This window comes from Amaranthus tricolor, chromosome 15, assembly GCF_026212465.1.
Source record: "Amaranthus tricolor cultivar Red isolate AtriRed21 chromosome 15, ASM2621246v1, whole genome shotgun sequence".
NCBI lineage: Eukaryota > Viridiplantae > Streptophyta > Magnoliopsida > Caryophyllales > Amaranthaceae > Amaranthus > Amaranthus tricolor.
This window is the reverse complement of record NC_080061.1, coordinates 19332729-19354905: the sequence shown is the minus strand read 5'-3', so window position 1 is coordinate 19354905 and position 22177 is coordinate 19332729. Positions and strand designations below refer to the sequence as shown.

The window sequence follows — 22177 nt, the reverse complement described above, 5'->3', positions numbered from 1 at the left end:
GCAATTCGAATTCGGTTAACTATCGGGTTCATGTCGGGCATGGGTTATTTTTTAGTCTGGTGCTGGTCGACTATGGGTTTAAAATAATTGGGTCAACATAAGGTTGAGTTTCGGTCAATTACAGGTCACCAACTCACGAATTTTTCAAATTGATAAGCTAATTTATTAAAAAAAAAAGCACGAAATAAGACGAAAATCAACTTATTTCTAAAAATAAGCGTCTAATTTCCAAACCTACGGTTTGTTTCTGTTTGCAGTTAGTAACTGCGAACAAGTGCTTAATTTTTTAAAAAGGCAAAGAAGTTGTTCGTAGTTACTAACTGCGAACAGGGCTGTTGACTTTTTTGACGTTGTTCACAATTACTAACTGCGAACACCATCAAGCATAATGGGCCTGTTAGTAACTACAAATAGGGTCAAAAAAGTCAACAGTTAGTAACTACGAACAACTTCTTTGCCCTTTTAAAAAATTAAGAACCTGTTCGCAGTTACTAACTGCGAACATAAGCAAACCTCAGGTTTGAAAATTACACGCTTATTTTTGGAAATAAGTTAATTTTTATCTTATTTCGTACATTTTTTTTATAAATTAGCTTATCTATTTCATTTTTTCCCAACTCATCGGACCTCAGGTCAACCAACAACTCAAATATAGGTCGATTTCGGACTGTATTGCCCATTTTTTTTTTTCGGTTTAGCCCATCACTACGCTTATCATGATTAAGAAATCAGAGTTTCTTTATCTTTGGCCATTCCTAAATCTTAAATTCTAAATCTAACGCTGTTTATCATCTGATTCAGAGTTTATATTATATTTCTTAAATATGGAGGTGTCTGTTCATCTTCAGATTAAGAGTTGAGAACTCACCTCACCCAGATTTGCTCCTTTTCCCTTCTCTTGCTCTAATTTGCAGTCTGAGTGTGTGAGTGAGTGAAAGTTGATGGCAGAAGCAATGTCTCTTTGATTTCTCCATTGTTAAGAGACGATGAAGGGAGGTTCTGTTAATGGAGTTGGAATGTCCACCATAACTACAACCACAACCACAACCACAAAGAGACGATGGAGAGGTTTCGTCATTGCTGTTCTTGGTCTCGTCTTCCTCTCTATGCTTGTTCCTCTCGTCTTCCTTCTGGGCTTTCACAATGCTTTTCACTCTTCTCTTTCTGGATCTGGTACTCTTACCGATACTTCTTTTTTTTTTCTTTTTTTTTTTGAATCATTCTCATCATATCTTCTCCTTCTGCAGCTTTTCCGTCTCAACAACATACTCTTTCCTTGGTAGAGTAATTATTCTCTTTTCTTTCATTCCTCTTTCAATTTATTACAAACAATTAATCAATTGATCAGTTGTAAACTTGTGATAAAACAAATTATTCCTTCCTTTATTGTTGGTGCAGGATGATTTTACTATTGGAGCTTATGAATCTCACTACTCCAACAACAATACTAAGGATCAGGTACACTTCTATCTCCTTTTTCAATGTCTATGTCAATGTAATAAGAATGGTAGCTTCCTTATTTACTTACCATTAAACATTGTATTAACTTGTTTCAACATGATTGGTTGATATGAAAACGTTCCAATGCTGTTTTGGGCTTTCTCATTCTTATTTCATCAATTTTTAACCACCTAGAGTTCTTCTACATATCCATCTTAGCCAAGTTAATCACTGGAGTGGATAAATTTTAATTTTACCTGTTTGATTTCAAGATCTACTTGCTGTGGTTTAAGCATTACATCCCTGAGACCCTGACTACTGTTGGACCAGGTTGTTTAGTTTAACAGATTACCTTAGTAGAACTGCTTTTCTTTTTCATATGACAGAAACATTTCTTATAACCATGATATATTTGTATTTGGAAAATTGGAGTTTATTAGAAGTTGCTTGTTAGAAAGGTCTTCTACAATCTTTTACAGGAAATTGGAAAGAGATTATCCAAGAGCGTGAAATTGATTTGAATGTTTAGCTGTTTGACCATCCCAAGATAAGTTTAAGATTTATTGGTTAAGAAGCTCATTGGAAATGGTTCTTTGTTCTCTCATTTCTTTCAAAATTAGTTTAAACATCCAATGGACACCAAATAATTGAGGGGATCAACTTTTACATTAGAAACCAGAATGTCATTAATGGTCAGATATAAGTGTTGAGTAGTACTTCTGATTAACTTTTCCCTGCTGGGATGTAATTGAGCCCCTTTCCATGAGGGTATAGTGCTGTTGAAGCTTGGTGTACTGAATTATTTTAGATGGCAATGATTTAGAAGTACTTTATTGCCTTCAACACTATTAGCTAGTTACAAGACTACCAGAAACCAACTATTAGTTTATGTTTTCAAACAACTAATCATCTAAAAGTTGCTTAAATAAGTTCCTTCATATTACAATCGGTTCTAGTAAATGTCTATTTGCCAACTATGGCCTTCATACATTATGTCTGTTTTTCTTGTAAACTTCCATTTAATCTACATTGATAATCAATTTCATTCCTAGCTGTAGTCTGAATTGATAATGAGCTAAGAACCAACCACATATACTCAACGCTTTTGCAAAGGAAGGAAGAACGATAAAAAAGATTTATCCGATACAGTAATTTATTGATTCTGTTAGTTTGTTAGTAGTGCAACACAAAATACTTTCTCTGTAGCGAAAAGCTGGAAAGTGTGGAAAAAGTAAATTAGCATAAATAAGGGAGGAAGTCAGTTTTGCAAGGCATTCAGATTTTGTTTCTTTCTCTTGTAGGGTTCTTTCCTCCCAAATGGTAGCTTGTGACCTTTTAAGTGTTTTGACAGTAGTTTAGAAAATCAACCACCATACTCATACTTTGTTTTCTGTGTTTTCATTTTTTTGTTCATACTAGTTTAATTGTGCGATTTTCTGATCTGAAGGTCTAACTCCTTCCTAAACTTGGTGAACATTGCAATATTAATTTGGGTGTTTTTTTAATTTGTTTTGGAAGAACTATATACAGTGAAGTTGAGTGTGTTGTTTGTCATTTTGTGATACAATATTGAACGTAACTGTAGCCATACATGAAGATTGCATGATTGGTTATACTATACCTCTCTTTTCATGGATTATACTAAACAAGTGTCCCTTGTATTTATTTTTTTGTTGCACCAAGGACAGTGCACTGTATTAACTTTGACCTTTCACGTGAATATGCAATCTACATTAGAGTGAAGTAATGTAGTATTAACTTTGACCATTCATGTGAATATGCAATTTACCTTAGATTGAAGTAATGTAGTATTTGGTATTATGTTTTGCAGCATGATCAAACAAGACATATTGAAGATCTCATGGGGAGATTGACACCTACACTACCAAAGGTTCATTGCATATGCTTTGATGGTTAAGCCTCATCTTGCACTTCCAATTAGAAATTGCTTTAGTCCCTTTTTTTAGTTTATGATTGCATTTCAATGAGCATATCCAAATGCTTGTGTGTCGATTTAGGTTCTTAGTTTTTGTTTTTTGATTAGTTGTCATATTTTGCTCTCTTCATAATTTATATACCCTTGGTCATGTCTTCCTCTCTTTATACCCGTGCAGTTCCTCACTTTCAGTGAATGAAGCTCAAAGTTATAATGGTCCACTTTTATGACTAGAATTATTTCCATATTAAAGGGATTTTGCGGTTAACAATTTGAGATATTGGGATCGAGGCTTTGGTACTAGTGCTATGTAGTGTTTCAAATAGTGGAAAACTTAATGATTTTATTTTTGAATTGGTTTCCGAATTCTGTTTGTATGTATGTGATTAATAATCCGTTCTTTGGATTTTTTTGCTTTATATGAAGATGCTCGACTGATTTTGGTTGTTTCATACTAAAGATGGACAACACGGTTTTTAATTTGTTGCTTTATACTCTCTCTATCCCATAATTTTAGCTACATATTTCATTTTGAGTTATTCCAAAATTTTAGCTACATTTCCTTTTTGGGATATGAACCCCACCTTCTACCTACCATTAAAACATAATTTCAATCACTTATTTCACTTTTTTTCTTTTTCTCCTTATTTAAACCATTCATTATACTATCACAAACTAACAAAAAATATTATTCTTGAAAAAGCAACAAAATACAAATGGGGCTATAATTTTGGGATGGGGGGAGTTTCAGTGATGTTTCCCTCTATAATTGAGAGGAAAATGATGTAGTTTGCACCTTCCTCCGGGATTACTTAACTACTTTTATGTGCTTTAGCAGAAGATAATTTCTCGAGAAACACTCGGAACCTTTGTTAAAGACCAAGTTTTAGTCGTGCCAAAAAGCATAACTAACGTTCAATTATTCATACTCATTGTGTCAATACATCATACATAACCTTTATTAATAATAGTAATAGTAATAGTAATAGTAATAGTAATAGTAATAGTAATAGTAATAGTAATAGTAATAGTAATAGTAATAGTAATAGTAATAGTAATAGTTTGGAAGAGAATATTTATTGCTTTGTAAATAAAACCTGTGTAAATTAAATGAGTTTATAAATTTGTTTTTTATTCACGTTAATGCTTAGCATTAGGTGCCAAGTCATCTAGTATTGATGACGAGCTGTGGCATAGTGTACGAGCCTGTTGCGATAATTTGATTTAGTTAAATTATGTGTCGAGTTGACGCACCTTGGGAGATAAGTCGTTGCTGACTCTGTTCAATTTGCTATACATTGCTGCTTCACTGTCTAGCTTGTCAATCTCTATGATCGTCGTCATGTGTGCTCAATCGGTGTAACTTCTGTACGTCAATTGTCTGTTGCCGGCTTCACTGAAAGTATTGTGACCAACTTTGTTCTCAGATGACACCTTGTAGCCTTGTTGAACCATGCTTGCTACTCGACATATGTCTATTAGGCGGGCAGGCTTCTCTAGCTTGGGTTAAAAACATCCCTATTCACTCGCTCATGAAATCAATTATCCCCGTTTTTCAGAGAAATTTCTCCAATTCTAGATTATTCATGAAGTAAAAAATTACCAGCATCAATATGCATTAGGACTTAATGTGGTCCCCTCATTCTCATCTTGTATGCATTAGCACTGCATCTTCTAATCATCTGCATTGGATATTATTCATAGACACAAAGTTGCATGTTGTTGCTTCACCTTTAGAAGAGGCATATAAGGAGTGGAATTTAATCCTTCTTGACACCACAATCATAAATAGTATACAATTAATTTCATCTAATACTTTGCTCTCATTGAATAGATGCGTTCAACATCAAAAGCTTAATGTGATACCCATATGCGTTATTTAGTTAATTGCATGATGTGATACCCATATGGGTTATTTAGTTAGATGCCATATGTCAAGTTCCCTATTTTATGTAGATGATGAAAGTTCATGGGAAATTTCAGGGAAACTAATTGGTAGCTTCACATTACGCTTTTGGGGTTATGTATATGGGAGCATCAAACTAATTAATGTATTTGGGGTTATGTATATTGTTAGCATCAAACTAGTTAATGTATATGGGTAGCTTCACATTACGCTTTTGGGGTTATGTGCTTTTCACATTCTACCCGAGACTTGATTACATGTGCCCATATTACACATTGCAAACCCTTAGAAAATGTAACCAAGCATTTCTTACGAACGGGCTCACCCCTTGATCATCTAAACACGTCATTGGGTACGGTCTTGGATGTTTAGTCTTTGGAAGTGCCATCTTTGCAACCAATTCTTAGATGTTACATTTAACCAGACTCCCAACATCTATTGTCAAGTCTCATCACTCGAAGTTTCGGTTGGAAAAATTTTCGCGCTTGATTAGTACCTACGTTGAGTGGTGCTGCCATAGATTCTTCCTGATTTATTAGTTTTTAGCATCTTAAGCAAATGAGACTCTCATCACTTTTTTAACTGTCCACAATAATCATCACAAGGACTATAAACATTACGACCACTATCTTTATCCTCTTCATAGGTACCATCTTTATCCATGTCTGACACTGCTTTTAGCTGCTTAGTGTCACCGAACAATAGTATAATCGTTTTGGATGGATGTTGTCACTGTATTTTGTGCAACTTATGCATTGTGAAAGGTTGGCTTTCGGACACTCAGTCGGGTGTCACCTGCATCAATAACACTTAAGAAAAAAGCTTGTCTTTTTCTTGTGTTGTTCCCTAGCTACAACACCATATCTACTATATTATAATCCAAATTCGAAAGAAGCTCAATCCTATCCAGCAAAACATTTGTCTGCCCAACTTTATATCTGTATTTTCATCGATATCACATTCCACGACCAGTTTTTGAAAATCCCTAACATAGTCTGTACCTGACCTGTACCCTACCGGAGAAGACTCCACTTGACAAAAAGTTTCTAGTGGTAGTCTAGATGTATATAAGTTGACCCAATTTCTTTTTCAAGACCTCCTAATTATCGGTTTTTTGCCTACCTCATTCCTGACATTTTTGTTGCTTTCCTTTCAGCCAGGCTGTTTTAATTAATTTCGATTTTGCAAACTTAATTTGCTTCTCCTCAAATTATTGCGAAACCCAAAATTATTTTCCAAGGAGCTCTGCAATTCAATAAATACTTTTGAATCATATTTCCATCAAAATTTGGAATCATGACGTTCCATCTTACAGTTCTTGTATTCAAAATTCAAAGCCACCCATTGGTTAAGCATTGTTAGAAGGTATCACTTCATTCACCAGATTCTATTGACTGTCATTGGTAGATGGTAATTGAGCCATTAAAGCAACCATTAAATCCGCCATTGCTGCATTTAATGCAGCTAGAACCCGAGTTTGGTGCTTTGGCGTGTCAACCTATCTTCCACGGTCACTTGCCATTCCTAAATAATGTTTACAATTTGAACAGAAATATGAAAAATGCAACCTTTTGCGACTACTGGTCACTTAGCCAAGTCTGCCACCACCAAAAATTCATTCCCTAGTTTGCGCAGCAGTGGTTACTTCCGCACACAATACCGGCGCCTTTAAAACTACACTTTTTCATGCAATACTCCTAACTAGCAACAATTATCTGACACTGAATCTAAAAGCTAGACTCCTTAAGCTTCAACTTTACACCATAAACACTTATTTTGACGCACAAATGAATTCACAAATCAAAACAGGAGTGCAACGTAATTTCTCAAATATAGAGATACACTTGCATAAAAAGATTTGAACTCCATGCAACCCTATGTCAATTGCTTGTAATTCTACCAAATTTCGTTAATCTTTAGTAATTGAAAGAAGAAAACTTGACTATTACCTTGCAATTTCATGTCCCAATGCAATTTCATGTCCCAATTTTCAAAACCTACTTCAAACACTCCAACAAAACTGTTAGACACAAATGAGGGTGCTCTTCGATTTTTTGCCCTATTTTTCAACGTTTTTTCCACATATCATGACCTTGATCTGATATCAAATAGGCACCTTTCGCATAGGATTAGTCAAATAGTTGTACGTGCTTTAGTGAAAGATGTTTGCCTGGTTTAGGGTGTGTACGTACGGATAGTAGGTGTTAGGTAGGCTTTTCTCCCTCACAAGCTCTTCAATCAAATGATAACTCTTTATCAATCTCCTGAACAAAGACTAAGTTGCAATCACTCTGAATACCTTAGCTCATGAACACTGCTTTCAATGAAGAACATCTATGCTATTAGTCAAACATGGTTGTGTTATACAACATACTTAACATCTATCTATAAAACTAACAATTTGGAAGACAATAATTTCCCCGTTACAGGCTAAAGCTACTAATTCGACATAGAATATAGTGGCTTAATAGTTAAAGCCTAAGTAACCTAAACAAGTTGGCAGAGTTGTGTTTTATGCACTCGGCGCCGGGCGTTGATTATCCCATATTGACAAAGAGTCTTTGGAGAGTCTGCTTGTTTTGCCAATTTAATTCAGTTCACAGTTTATGTGCAAGTGGCCGACATTGGGTAATGAATCGTCACGGACAGCTCTGCAGCAGCTGCTACCGCACTACTCGAGCTTGTCACCCTTCCAGTATGTACGATAATTCAACAGGTCAAGAGCGCTGAATCGACATGACTTCTGTTAACCAACTGTCTGGTGCCTTTTGCTGTCAACATTGCATACAACCTTTTTCCTAACTTTGCTGCTGACCCCTTGTAGTGTTGCTGAATCATGCTTGCCGCTGATCATTCACATAGGAGAATCATTTATAGTTGGTACATGTTTTTACAGTTATGGCAGATTTGAAGCAATGCCAACTGCCTTCTTTGTGGTGTAATCCTGTAGGTATTTTGTTTTGAAGGGTACTAGAGGTTTGGATATTCTAGTTGATCTTTGTTTCATTGTATTCCTTCGAGAGCTAGCTGCTCTTATAGATGTGCTTGAATTTTTATTTTCTCTTAAGAGAATTAACATGATGTGGAGGTACATGATTTTGAATATGGCTTTTTTATTAGGTATGAATTTTGCCAAAACACTTCAGTTTTTCTTTCTTTGCAAAAATTTGTAATGTTTCCGAAATTGGTGGTGTAGGTGGTCCTATCTCTGCATTACAATATTATCTGAAAATTATGTAAGGGGTGTAAATTTACTCGGTATGAACATTGTGGTGGTTAAAGGTGTTCGGTTGGTGTGTCTCCCTCTAGATACGTTGTTTATTTCTCCAGTCTACAAATTTATCTTCAAATTGCTTTTTCCTAGACCACTTCGTGTTTTATTAATTAAATTTCTTTATGTGTGTGTCTTTGGCCTTTCCGTCATGTTTGTCAGTTATCGAGTAAAATAATGTATATTTCTAAAACATTATCTTTGCTGGAACCTGGGTTTAGTCTATGGGGTAATTTATTAGTGAAGAATAATTGAAGAATCCAACTACAATTGCCACTTGTTAAAGTACTGTTGTCTGTCAGCTGGAGCTAGGTGCTTTTATTGCCAGCATGTAAATTCATTTTGAGATCAACTTGGGTTGAATGTCAACTAATCAGTACATCAAAAGTACATCCTGGAAATGTTTTTTGTCACTATGCTGATGTATATGTAGTTTGTGTATAATGTCGTCACTGACTACAATTTTGTGTCAGGAGTATGTTGGTACACAAGTTCCAGAAAGATCTGATCATAGTGGAATAAAAGGATCCTTTACTAAAGCTCCTGTGCAAGTTCTCCAACTAAAAGGAAGCCCTGGTATCTAGACATTTCTTAACTATTATATCAAAGTCTTATTTATGTTAATGGAAAATAAAGAATCCTTGAATTTTTACAGGGCATCCTGTCGATGTTGATATTCAAAAAGCATCTTCAGAAAGACATGTATGTTTTGAGTGTTTTTCTTGTGGTTTTATTTATTTAGTTTGTCATTTCTTTCCTTGGATGAAGTTATCTTCATAGAGTAGAGATCACTGAAAAATCATCAAAGTTTATTTTGATTTCTGGCAGAATGCCAACGTCAACAATACTGTTTTGATACAACCATCAAATGGTGATGAAAGTGAAGTGCCATGTGAATTGAGATTTGGGAGCTATTGTCTTTGGCGCCGTGAATACAAGGAAGCTATGATAGATTCCATGGTGAAAAAGTTGAAGGATCGTCTATTTCTAGCTCGTGCATACTTCCCAAGCATCGCAAAACTTCCTGTACAAGATAAGTTGTCCAAGGAGTTAAGGCAAAATATACAAGATTTTGAACGTATGTTGAGTGAAGCTACTACAGATGCTGATCTTCCACCTCAGTGAGTCATCAACCATCTCAAAATTACCAGCCTAGTAAAATGTTATTTCCATTCTCAAATTCTCATGAAGTACCCCTCTCTGCTCCCCAAAACTTAAGGAATAAAGAAGGAAGGGAAAGATAGAAGATAATGAGTGACAAAAAACCAAAGATAGGAAAGACGAAGATATAATATCAAATAAAAGAAAGTTTTTGGGTGGATGACTTTCTTACTTGAAGAGTACCTGCTTATATGGTTTTATTTGCTTGTGTTATTCTGTTATGCTTAGCTTATTTTACAATGTGAAAGGGACAGTTGAAGCCAGTTTATCTAAATGATAGAGTACCAACGCTTTTGAGAAAATAAGTAAAATAGACGCTCTAGTTACCTGCTGATTTTCTTTTTGAGTTTATGTATTGATCTAGTTTGCTGAGTTAGATCTGCAGCATTTGATATGTTTGTTAGTATTTATCATCTTTTTTTTTGTACAAGCATTGATTTGATGGTCTTTTTAAGTGAAGTTAAAATTTTGTATTCTGTTGTGAACAGTGTTGAGGATAAGCTGGTGAAAATGGAAGCTACAATAGCTAGAGCCAAATCTGTACCTGTGGATTGCAACAATGTGGACAAGAAATTCAGGCAACTTCTTGATCTAACTGAGGATGAAGCTAATTTCCACACCAAGCAAAGTGCCTTTCTTTATCAACTTGCTGTCCAAACCATGCCAAAATCTCTACATTGCCTGTCCATGAGATTAACTGTTGAGCATTTCCACACATCCTCTGTGGATTTGGAAGATTCGTTGACAGAGAAGTTTGTAGATCCAGAATTGTACCATTATGTTATCTTCTCCAACAACATATTAGCATCTTCTGTTGCTATTAATTCTACTGTTTTGCACGCTAAAGTATGTTCTTTTCTGCTGCACTTTTTTACCATTTATATTCTACCTTTTTATCTTTTCACTTGTTTAGTTGTTGATGACGAGTTTTTTTTCAGGAAAGTAAGAAGCTGGTTTTTCATGTCTTGACAGACGGACAAAATTTCTATGCAATGAAATTATGGTTCTCTAGTAACACATTCAAGAAAGCCGCAATTCAAGTGTTGAATATTGAAGAGTACAGTATGATATCCGATTTATCCCTACCTGAGGAATTTCGTGTTACCTTTCAAACTGCTCATAAGCTTCCAAAGATGCATTATAAGACGGAATATATTTCCCTGTTTTCCCACTCACACTATTTCCTACCAGAAATTTTCAAGACTTTGGACAAAATTGTTGTTCTGGATGATGATGTTGTTGTACAGCAAGACTTGTCAGCATTATGGAGACTCAACATGGGAAAGATGGTCAATGGTGCATCTGAGCATTGTGCAGTAAGGTTGGGTCAGCTGGAACATTATCTGGGAAGAATCTATTTCAATCAAAACTCTTGTGCCTGGATGTCCGGATTGAATGTGATAAACCTGGCAAGGTGGCGGGAGCTTAATCTTAGCCAAAAATTCAGAAGAATAGTCCAACAGGTGAGTTGTAATTTCTTTTCACGGTTTCACCCTTCTTGTTGTGTTTGAGCTTTATCAAATAGGAGTATGCTTTTTAGCAATATGATTTACAATTTTGTTGGGACTTATTGGGGGAAAGTAGAGAAAACTATGAAATAAACTAGAAGAGATAAAGTGAGAAAGATGTTTACTTGCTTTCTTAATTGAAAATGAGTACAAAGCACCCTTTGTATAAGGAAGAAAGATGCCAAATGATAATTGTAGCTATTGAAGAGTCACGACCTTTGGCCTTTCATCTACTCATAAATCCCGAGTATTTATGTACTCTAATTAATCTAGTCTTAATGATGATTTATGTACTCTAATTAATCTAGACTTAATGATGAAATCATCAAATGTGGGAGATTAAAAGTCTCATTTACGAACACTCCTTGAGACTTTTGGTCTTCATTCCATGTAAGCCTCTGAGTTTCTTAAATCTACCTTTAAAAGCAGTTTAGTTGAAAATGTTTGCTAACGATCTTCTCCATCAATCTCAACCAGCTTGACTTCAATTACTCTAAGCTTCTTTGACAACATGATACTTGACCATGATATGCTTTGTCTTTCGATGAAAGATAGGATTCTTAAAAATTGCTATCGCAGAATCACTATCACAATGAATGGCGATAACTCCTCCTTGAACTTCGCCAATATCAGACATAATTTTCTTTATCCATATTGCCTGATTACACAAGTTGCAATGTATTTTGCTTTTGTTGTAAATTGGGTTATAGTACCTTGCTTCTGAGATGACCAAGAAAATACTCCATTTCCTAGTGTAAAATTGTAACCTGAGGTGCCCTTCATATCATCGAGAAACTCTGCCTAATCACTGTCCGTCAAACCAACTACTCTTGGTCTAAAAGACATGGCTTGACACTGAACACCATAGCCTAATGTACCCTTTACATATCTTAAGAGTCTCTTTGCTGCTCCTAGATGAAGTTGGGTATGGCTTGGAATGAATCTTGACAAGTAACTTGCTACAATATTATGTATGGCCTTGTTGCAGTAAGATAAAGTAAGCTACCTACCATACTTCTATAGATTATCTCATATGCTTTCTCTTGTCTATCATCCTTGCACAACTTTTCATTTGCTTGAAGTGGAATTGTGATAGAATTATAATTCTCTTGCATGAACTTCTTCTGTAAGCCTTCTGCGTATTTCTTCTGGAAAATGAATATTCCTTTGGAAGTTCGATGAACTTCGATTCTGATAAAATAATTAAGAATTTCAAGACCAGTCATTTCAAATTCTTGCATCGTTTTCTTCTTGAAATCTGAAATCAATTCCTAATGTAATCCATTAATAATTAGATTATCCACATATAAAGAAAGAATTAGTATAACTGCATTCTTGTGTTTCTTCACATATAGGGTATGCTCACTTAGAGTTTTCTCAAACCCTTATTGAGTGAAGTAATCATCGATTATGTTGTACTAGGCTCTTGGAGCGTGTTTTAGACCGTTTAATGCTTTCTTCAGCTTCAATTCTTCGTCACCTTGCCCTTTTGCTTTAAATCCTTGGGGTTACTGAACATAGATCTCTTCTTCTAGATGTCCATTAAGGAATGCTGACTTTACATCCATTTGATGTACCTTCCATCCTTTTGAGGCAACTAGATCTAAGATTGCTCAAATTATGTCATGCCTTTAGATAGGTGCAAATGTCTCATTTTAATCTATGTCGAACTGCTGAGAATAAACTTTGACTATAAGTCTTGCTTTATACTTCGAAACAGAACATCCAGATTAATCTTGATCTTGTTGATCCACTTAACTCCAATGTCTTTCTTATGCGATAGCTTCTCAACTAGCTCCCACGTCTCATTCTTCTCAATGATTCGAATCTCTACTTCTATGGCAACTTTCCACTTCGAATACTGAACTGCTTCATGAAAATCTGTGTGTTAAATGATTGCTATGTGGCATAAGTCTTCAATCTCATCAACTTCTGAAAATACACCAAAGTGAAAACAACTTCTGCTCAAAATTTCTTCGGATGTCCCTTTTTCGCGAGCGTTCATTTTGCCATTTTCATCATTGTGCGATTTTTCCTTTCTGAAACTCCATTCTGCTGCGACGTGTAACCAACTGTGAGTTGGTGATCAACACCATCATCTTCATAGATCTTGTTGGATTGCATTGAGGTATGCTATGTACCTCTATCACTTCTAATTTTCTTTAGTTTGGGAGAACTTTGATTCTCTGTTGTATTTCCTCCTTTGGCAGAATTGTTATCGGAAATGTTTCTGACTTTCTACTTGTCATTCTTGTTTTCGTGACTAGTCTGAAATGCTCCTTCCAGACTTGTCTTTGATCTTTTATTTAGTCTTTCTTCTTGTGCTTTCATTATGTCTACCATCTCTAATATTGTTGGAGTTGATAGTCATTTGTACTTTCTATCACACCGGTTGCACTATCATATGCTTCTGTCACAGTGCTAAGAATCTTATTAACACCATCTTTTTCTTTTATCTCATCTCCATACATCTTCATTTGATTAACTACATCTGTGACTCTAGCGTAGTAACTATTGATGTTTTCTTTAAACTCCATGCTCGATTTCCAAAATCTCTTCTCAAGTTTTGGAGTCTGATGGTCTTGATCAGTCTACTTAAAACTCTTTCTGCAAATTATCCCATACTTCTTTAGATGAAGTTGTAGTAACTATTCTTTGAAAAATGGTGTATTCGTTAAACCGTTCTGAAGAATATGCATAACACATTGGTCTTTGATGATCTCCTCCTTGGACGAAGTTTCCTGTTTTGGCGGTGTTCCACTAGGAACCTGAGAAAATGTGGCTTCGACCTTAGAATTGTTTTCTACTACTTCCCATAAATCTTTGGCTCTTAAAATGGTCTTGACACTCCGAAAATCATAATTTTCTCCTTTGAACATGAAATTTATAATATGGTTGAGGTCTGATTTGTAGAAGATGAAGAAGCCATGTGTTTGGGGGTTTTGTGTTTTATATTTGTGGATATATGCGGAACTTATGCCTAGATACTATGGCTCTTGATTCCAATTTTTGGGAATTGTTGGGGGAAAGTAAAGAAAAACTATGAAATAAACTAGAAGAGATAAAGTGAGAAAGATATTTACTTGTTTTCTGACTTGAAAATGTGTACAAAACACCCTTTATATAACGGAAGAAAAATGCAAAACAATAATTGCAACTATTTAAGAGTCACAATCTTTGGCCTTTCATCTACTCATAACTCTTAACTATTCATGTACTGTAATTAATCTTATGATAATCCATGTACTCTAATTGATCTAAACTTAATGATAATATAATTAAATGTGGGACACTAAAAGTCTCATTTACTAACATGTTTTAATGTCTAAAATAAAGCAAGCAAGGTGCATAATGTCTGGTGTGCAGAATCCACCAGAGTCCCGACCTTTATTTGTGGTGGCATATTGGGAATAATTGGTTTACAAAGGGGTAATGTAGGTAATTACTATGTTAGTGGTATCTTAGCAATTAAGTTGATATTAAGAGGTAGTTTTGTTATAAATAGGGGGGATTGGGGAGCTAGGAGATATCATGAAAATTGTTAAACACATAGTGGGTGGGTTTATACTCATTAGAAGATTTCAATTGTCTCGAATAGCTTGATCTATTTTTTCTTTCATTACTTTAAGGACTGTAATCTTTCTTAAATCATCAATTTTATAAAATAATTTCTCTTTTTTGTCCTTTATTATTTCATTTCCAAATTACTGTTTTCAGGAATTAGTCAGTTCATAACAAAGGGATTTTTCATCATTATTAAGCTAACCTTGTTTTATTTAATACTTTACAGCTTAATATGGAAGGCAGGCTGCATGAAGCCGCTGCATCTAGGGCTAGTTTGCTTACATTTCAGGATCTCGTCTATCCTCTTGATGATACATGGGTTCTCTCAGGTTTGGGTCATGAATATGGTCTTGATATACATTCGGTTAAGGATTTTGCAGTGTTGCATTATAATGGAAACATGAAACCTTGGCTTGAACTAGGAATTCCAAAATACAGAAGTTTATGGCTTAAGTTTTTAAACAGAGAGGACCAGTTTTTGAGTGATTGCAATGTGATTCCTTAGAGAGAGGAGGATCCAGGTTGTTGAAGTATAAGTTACGGCATTCTTTTACCTTAGTTGAGGATTTTAAAGAATCCTTCGTTGCTAGGACTTCAGAGATGCAGCCACAACTCTAAAGATGGAGTTGTTGGCGTGTTATATTCTAGAATTCGTAGTTGAATAGACTCGACAATCCAATTATTCTTTCAATTAACACAAGAGTACATTGTTGATCAAATGGATGCAGAAGAGCTCCTTGTCAACTCAAATTTCGGGAATTGATGGAGTTATGCTTGGACATGTTTAGCTTATGATTTCAGGGATATTGGGAACATCAAGGGAATCTATATATCTTTTTTAAGTTGCACGATCCGATCATGAGAAGGTAAATCAAAATCCAATTGCTTGCTATCCTGAGCAGATCAAATGTGTTGTGCTGTGCGTATGTTATAGTAGTAATTAAAGTGTTGTGTAAATGATAGGTGGTCTAAGACCCCTTTGTTTTGAACAACCCGTTTTTTGTTTGGACTGAATATTGCTTGCCGATTTGCTCTATATATTTGGTTTCTTATTTTTATGTGAGGATTGTTCGTTTTTGTTTTTTTTTTCTTTTTTTCCAATTAGCAATAGCAAGTCCACCTTACATAAGCGTGGTCTTGTGAATACGCAAGGCTTTTGTTCATGTTCACGCCAAAGAAAGTGGCGGTTGTAGACTTGTAGATGGCGGAATTGGTGAAGGTGGATGCCAAAGAAAGTTGATGTACCGTAGTAGTGGTGTTTAACGGTGGTCAGAATTTACGATGTTAATAAATACTCCTAATGATAGCCGTGGTTAACCAATCTTTCGTTTCCAGAGTTCAACCACCTGTGATTGACTAATTGATTTGTTATCAGCTGCAAATGTAAAACCACACACGGCACACATGAATGGAGAATATCTAATACCTACTACATCTTTTTGATTGCTTCACCAATCTACTTAAGTCACCATTACTCTTGTTATGTACCTTTCAGTTTGCTATAATTTTTATTTTTTCTATTCTATTAATTTATTACATCTTTTTTATGGATATGGTCCCCCATTAGACATGTCAATATATCGAATAATTTGGTTTATTTTAGGTCGGGTTGTATCGGGCTCAAGACAAATTTGAGTCATCCCATTTGGTCAAGGATTTTTTTTTTCGTAGAAATTTTTTACATAAAAAAGGATTAATATACCGATTTTACAATTTTAGGGTTACAATGAAGAAATCTATAATCAAAATTTGAAAAATCTATTCAAAATGTAGTGGGTCATGACTAGATTGATGAATTTATATTTAAAATGCTAATGTCAAACTGAAAATAAGTCAATAAATAAATTTTAAATCTCGTTAGTTTCTTTAACTCATTCACACATTTCTTTCCCTTTATTTAATACCATTTACAATATTGTTGCCTTACACTTCCAACAAGTAAACTAGTCCTTAATAATTATATACCTTGAGCATATCCTATAAAAATTTAGGAACTTTTGAATTAAATATGTTTTTTTATAATTTTTTTTCAACAAGTTGTACTTTTCTAGATATTAAATTTTAAAATAAGTATTTCACTTTAAATGAGTGGTGGTTGAGGCTCTAGAATATATTATATATTCTAACACGTCCTCTCACAAGAGAGCATTTTGAGTAAGAAGTGTGAATGTAACACATACCCTTCTCATACTTGGTGCTAAATATTTCACTTTAAACGAGTAGTGGTTGATATTTGAACCCGTTACCCCTTGTCATATTAGCTCTGATACCATGTCAAGAAATCAACTCAACTAAAAGTTTAAGCTAATAGTTAAAGCCCTAGGATATATTATATTCCCTCCTATTCATCTTAAGTGTCCCATTTACTTTATGAACTCTATACAATGCACTTATTCGATCCTTAATACATCGAGTTATGTATAATTAAAAATTATAAAAAAATTGATATTAATAATCTTTACATCAAAACAAATCAAATAAGATCCTACATGACTATGTTTTAACTTAATTAATTATTAATAAAATACAATTTAAAAATAATAGATAAATAGTGTCTCAAAAATAAATAAAACACCTACAATAAATAAAAGGAGTATACTCTATCAGATTAATCAATCAAAATGAAGGGAGAGTCGACTAATATTGAAGTGAGATAGAAAATTTAACATTGGAGATAATCACGTGATTCCCCTACTATTCACTCTATTTTTTTTTCAAGTACTCTATTTTATTTGGATTAATAAGTCCAAATTATTTACTTCATATTGTGATAAGTGACATAATGCTATCGTTTTTCTTATATTTGATCGAGAAGAATGTTTAGGAAAACTAAAAATCAACCTACAAAATAGGATCGGTGACAAGTCTAATATATATGGGTTACATATTTGATGAGAGTAGATTTTATGAGAAAAATTAGTTTAGTTTGTAATAAAAGATAACTTTGTAAATAATTCCCCTTGTTTTTTTACATTTAAATTATTCCATTTTGGAAACATAAATTTAATAAAATTTTAAAAGATACGTAATAGATAAAATATATTAATATGAGATATTATCGGATTCATCTTTATATACAATTTTTTTATTATACAACTTTCTATAATTTTTTATGATGCTTATTAATAATGTATATTTAAGGATATCGACACTTATACATTATTCTTGAAAATTTGTAAAGAATAAATAGGAAGAATAAAAAAGTTAAAGAAGTTAAAGTTCACCGAAGGAATAGTAAAATAGATAAATTTTAGTGAGAAGATCACTTGTATATATAACAAATGTATTTTCTATTATAAAAAAAATCACGTGGTAATTTTGAGGTTTTAGATTTTTTAAACGATTGACAATTATTTTTAAAAATCTAGGTAGTAATTCCGAGGTTTGCCAATTAAGAATCTCCATGACTTTTTTGATAAAGAAAAAAACGTTTTGACATTCATTGTTTTTCGCTCCTGGGCTATCAAAAATGTAACTTATCCCTTTAAATTCATGGCAAGAGCTACCGTAAAATACAAACTCTAGCTATTTTTTCCCAATCATCAGCAATTTCTACTATCACATCAATCCATATTTATTGAGTAATAGATTATTTTCGTAGTTCATCATCAAATTTTTTTCGAAATCTGGGTTGCTAAAACACTTGGAATTCTTGCAAACCTTTGAAAAGATTTATAGGTACCGATGTAACGAGAGCGAAATCCTTCAAAAGTAGCCATTCAATATTGGGTTGAACTTGGGCATCCTTGATCTAATGTATAGGTATTTTTTCTACCATATGTTAATTTTTTTTCAAAAATCTACCTAATGTAACATAAACGTTTACGAATTACTACCGGTTAACGTTTTTCGTATGTTGACCGTTAACATATTATTTTGACCCCCCCCTTCCTCCTTCCTCTCATTTCATCTCTGAGATACTAGAAGAGATTCATCGGGTACATGGAATCGCTTTATCATACAAACAAGCATGGAGAGGGAAGGAACGTATCATGGCTGCTGTCCACAGATCATTTGAGGAAGGATGTCGTCTCCTTCCTCAGTATACCTAGAAATCAGCTCCTCAAACCTAAGTATAAGAAGAACAACCCAATGAGAATCACTCCTAAAAAAAATCGAATACTAATCAACTCAAGTAATAAGTTTCAGAAGAACACTCATACTTAATTACAGCAGCATAACATATGATCTAAAAAAGCTAAGGATACAATAAAAGGCTGAAATAATACAATCCCAATCCAACAATAAAGCACCAAACCAATTCCCAAAATATTTTTCAAATTTAAGCCATACCACAATACAAACATCAAGCAAAAAGCAGTAAACGGAAAAACCCACTGGAGGCCAATAAGAAAAATACCTAAAATTGTCTATTTCAGAAGCATAAACAGAAAAATCACCCAATTCATGATCTGGGCTTTAACTGAAACTGCTGAAAGATTCCAACTTTATGAGAACCCACCTCAAAAAACACCTGCAGAATTGAAAAATACCTAAAATTTTAAATTTTTCGAAGCAGAAACAAGAAAATCACCCAAATCTTGATCTGGGTTTTAGTTAAAACTGCTGAAATCTTCCAAAATTATAAGGAAGGAGATAAAGAAAAAACCTTTAAATGAGTGTGAGGGTTGAGAATGGGAAGAAATGGTGAATTAATTTAAATAGATCATGTGACTCTACTTGCTCGTCAAAGTAATATATTAACGGTCAACATAAGAAAAACATTAACCGGTAGTCATCCATAAATGTTTATATTATATTAGGTAATCTTTTGCAAAAAAAATTTACATAAGATAGTTTTTTGAAAAAAAATATATACATTAGATAGTTTTTTATAATTTTTTATTAAATTTAAGAAATTAGGGTAAAATCTTAGAACACTCCTCAGCAAAAGGGTCACTATTTCTAAACTTGAGCATCCTATTTTGATTAACAAATGTCAAACACTTTTTTTTGAAAAACGATCAGAGTTTTTATAAACCTTAAAGATACCGTGCGGATTTTAAAATAATTTGTCTACTACGAGGAAAAATCAATATCTCATACTTACTACGTGAAATTTTCGTAAAAAATTTTAATAATAGAAATGATACATCTAAAAATAAAAAGAAAAAATAACTCTAAATAAAAATTAAAAAAAAAAGTGATGTGCACAAAATTTTGGAAAAATTACCTAAAATAATTTAACATTTTTATGATTTTTCTATAATAATCCCACATATTGATTAACCATGAATAATCCCAATTTTAGGGGTATTTGCCTAAAGTAAACTTGGATAATCCAATGACCTGCTATAGTAAGCAATTCAACAAAAAAAATTAAAATTAAAATTAATTTAAAATTAGAGAAAATTTTTAAAAATTTACGTAAAAAATTTTCAATAATTAAAAAGAATTAGAATTTTTTTTCAACATTTTTTAACATTTTTTTCGATATTTTATTTTAATTTATCTTTTTTAAAAAATATAAAACTTGCTATAACAAGTCATTTGGTTACCGGGTTCACTTTAGGAAAATACCCTTTAAAATTGAGATTATTTATGATTAATCAATAAGTAGGACTATTGTAGGAAAATCATGAAAACATTGGATTATTCTAGATAATTTTTCCTAAAATTTGCCAATTTAGTCTTAAATTTTAAAGCTTAAATTCTTGTGAGAAACGGTCTTTTTGAGAGACCATCTCTAATTAAATTGATCCAAAAAGAAAAATATAGAGTAAAATTTTTAGTAGACATTAAGAATATTGTAAGTAAACATTTAGAACATCGTAAGTACTTAAGTACTTACTCAATGAACATTAAGTATATTGTAAGTAGACATTAAACATATTGTAAGTAGGCATTTTAAGTACTTTTTCGGTGGACATTATTATAAGTAGGCATCAAGGATATGTAACCAGGCATCAAGAATACAGTAAGTGGACATTAAAATTCAATGTACTGGCCGGGCTTGAGAGACATCTCTCAAAGAGACGATCTCTCGGGAGACCGGCGGTTTATCTTATTATTTTTGATGAACTTTATGGTTTTGGACTTGGTTGTGTGATTTCTGTTTTCTAGCGACTCTAAATAGCCCGCAATGGAAAATGATTTGTGTACAATTGGGAGCTTTGCTAAACAACAGGTACACAAATTAATAAGCTTGAATCTAACATTTTCCAGCTTCATTATCACACCAACAATTCTTGTTATACTAACATATACTGTTACGGGAATGGCAGATGGATTATATTTTGGGAAACAACCCCCAGCAGAGATCATACATGGTAGGTTTTGGAAAAAAATTTCCAAAAAAACCGCATCACAGGGGAGCGTCAAACCCTTTATTGCCACTGACTGAGGTGGTGACTTGTGCAAGAACTTTTATAGACTTTTTTACTAAAGATGCTCCAAACCCTAATGAGCTTACCGGTGCCATCATTGGTGGTCCCGACAAAAGCGATAATTTCGTAGACCGGCGTAACATTGGAAACTATGAAGAACCCTGTACCTATATTAATTCTCTCGCCATTGGGCCCTTGGCTAGATTGGCATCTCCATCTTGACAAAAATGTACTCTACCTATTAAATCTCTCATTTTTACAGTATATAGCCCCATTTTCCACAAGATACTTGTGTGGTTATTAGCTTAATGTGATCTGTGCAGTTTTGCTTCTTAAATTCTAATTCCAGTAAATATATTACTTGATTCTTCACAAACCTGGTATCGGAGCATCGTTCGATCAGTGAACAGCGGCGATGGCTCCATCAACGGTGACGCAAAGAGTCGAACAACTGGAACAGGGTATGACGGAGATGCGCTCGATCGTGGCTGAGGAGATCGCAAATGCCCTCGTTAATTCACGCGTCGAGCAGCAACAACAGCTATTTGAACATCTCCGGCGAGAACTGGTTGTCTTTTCGCTGCAGTTGGATGGGAAGGTGGCGCACAACCGCGAGGACCAGGAGCGTTTTCAGCGAGAGGTACGTGACTCGTTGGGAGCCCTTCGCTCGCGTCTCGAAGGTGAGTCAGGGGAATCAGATGCTAGGGCACAACCTCGGGGTTCGCCAAATCAATCTCGTATTCATGAAGAAGGGGGTATGGGTTTGAGCCACGGCAACAGCGCTAACTGGAGGTTTAAGAGGCTGGACATGCCCGCCTTTAATGGTGAGAACCCAAATGGATGGATCCTCCGTGCCGAACGTTTCTTTAAGTTTTATCAGCTCTCAGAGGAGGACAAGCTGGAGGCTGCGGTGGTGGCACTGGAGGGTGACGCGCTATTTTGGTATCAATGGGAGCACAAGCGTCATCCTATGACCACTTGGGGCGAAATGAAGGGACTAATTCTGAGGAAGTTCCGATCTACCTCCACCGGTACACTCCAGGAGCAATGGCTGAACAACCGCCA

At 34.3% G+C, this 22177-nt stretch overlaps 1 protein-coding gene across 3 annotated transcripts; it reads left to right on the top strand.

Annotated features, from left to right (window-relative positions):
• Nucleotides 1-703: 703 nt before the first annotated feature.
• Nucleotides 704-15844, top strand: LOC130801657 (probable galacturonosyltransferase 7). Of its 3 annotated transcripts, XM_057665538.1 has the most exons (10): nt 704-1173; nt 1248-1279; nt 1399-1458; nt 3272-3331; nt 9027-9129; nt 9209-9255; nt 9382-9674; nt 10203-10560; nt 10653-11177; nt 15013-15844. In XM_057665538.1, the coding sequence occupies exons 1-10, from the start codon at nt 987-989 to the stop codon at nt 15289-15291; spliced, it is 1944 nt and encodes a 647-aa protein (XP_057521521.1). In that variant the 5' UTR covers nt 704-986; the 3' UTR covers nt 15292-15844. The 3 variants fall into 3 exon arrangements, with proteins under 3 accessions (XP_057521521.1, XP_057521522.1, XP_057521523.1); XM_057665539.1 differs by lacking the exon at nt 3272-3331 and having other exon boundaries at nt 722-1173; XM_057665540.1 differs by lacking the exons at nt 704-1173; nt 1248-1279; nt 1399-1458 and having other exon boundaries at nt 3272-3353.
• The last annotated feature ends 6333 nt before the right edge of the window (nt 15845-22177 follow it).

Bases quoted from the DNA above. Each gene is read 5' to 3' on its own strand.
- LOC130801657 (XM_057665538.1), top strand. From the start codon at position 987: ATGAAGGGAGGTTCTGTTAATGGAGTTGGAATGTCCACCATAACTACA. The intron at 10,561-10,652 runs GTATGTTCTTTT...GTTTTTTTTCAG, and splicing joins CTACTGTTTTGCACGCTAAA to GAAAGTAAGAAGCTGGTTTT. The intron at 11,178-15,012 runs GTGAGTTGTAAT...AATACTTTACAG, and splicing joins TCAGAAGAATAGTCCAACAG to CTTAATATGGAAGGCAGGCT.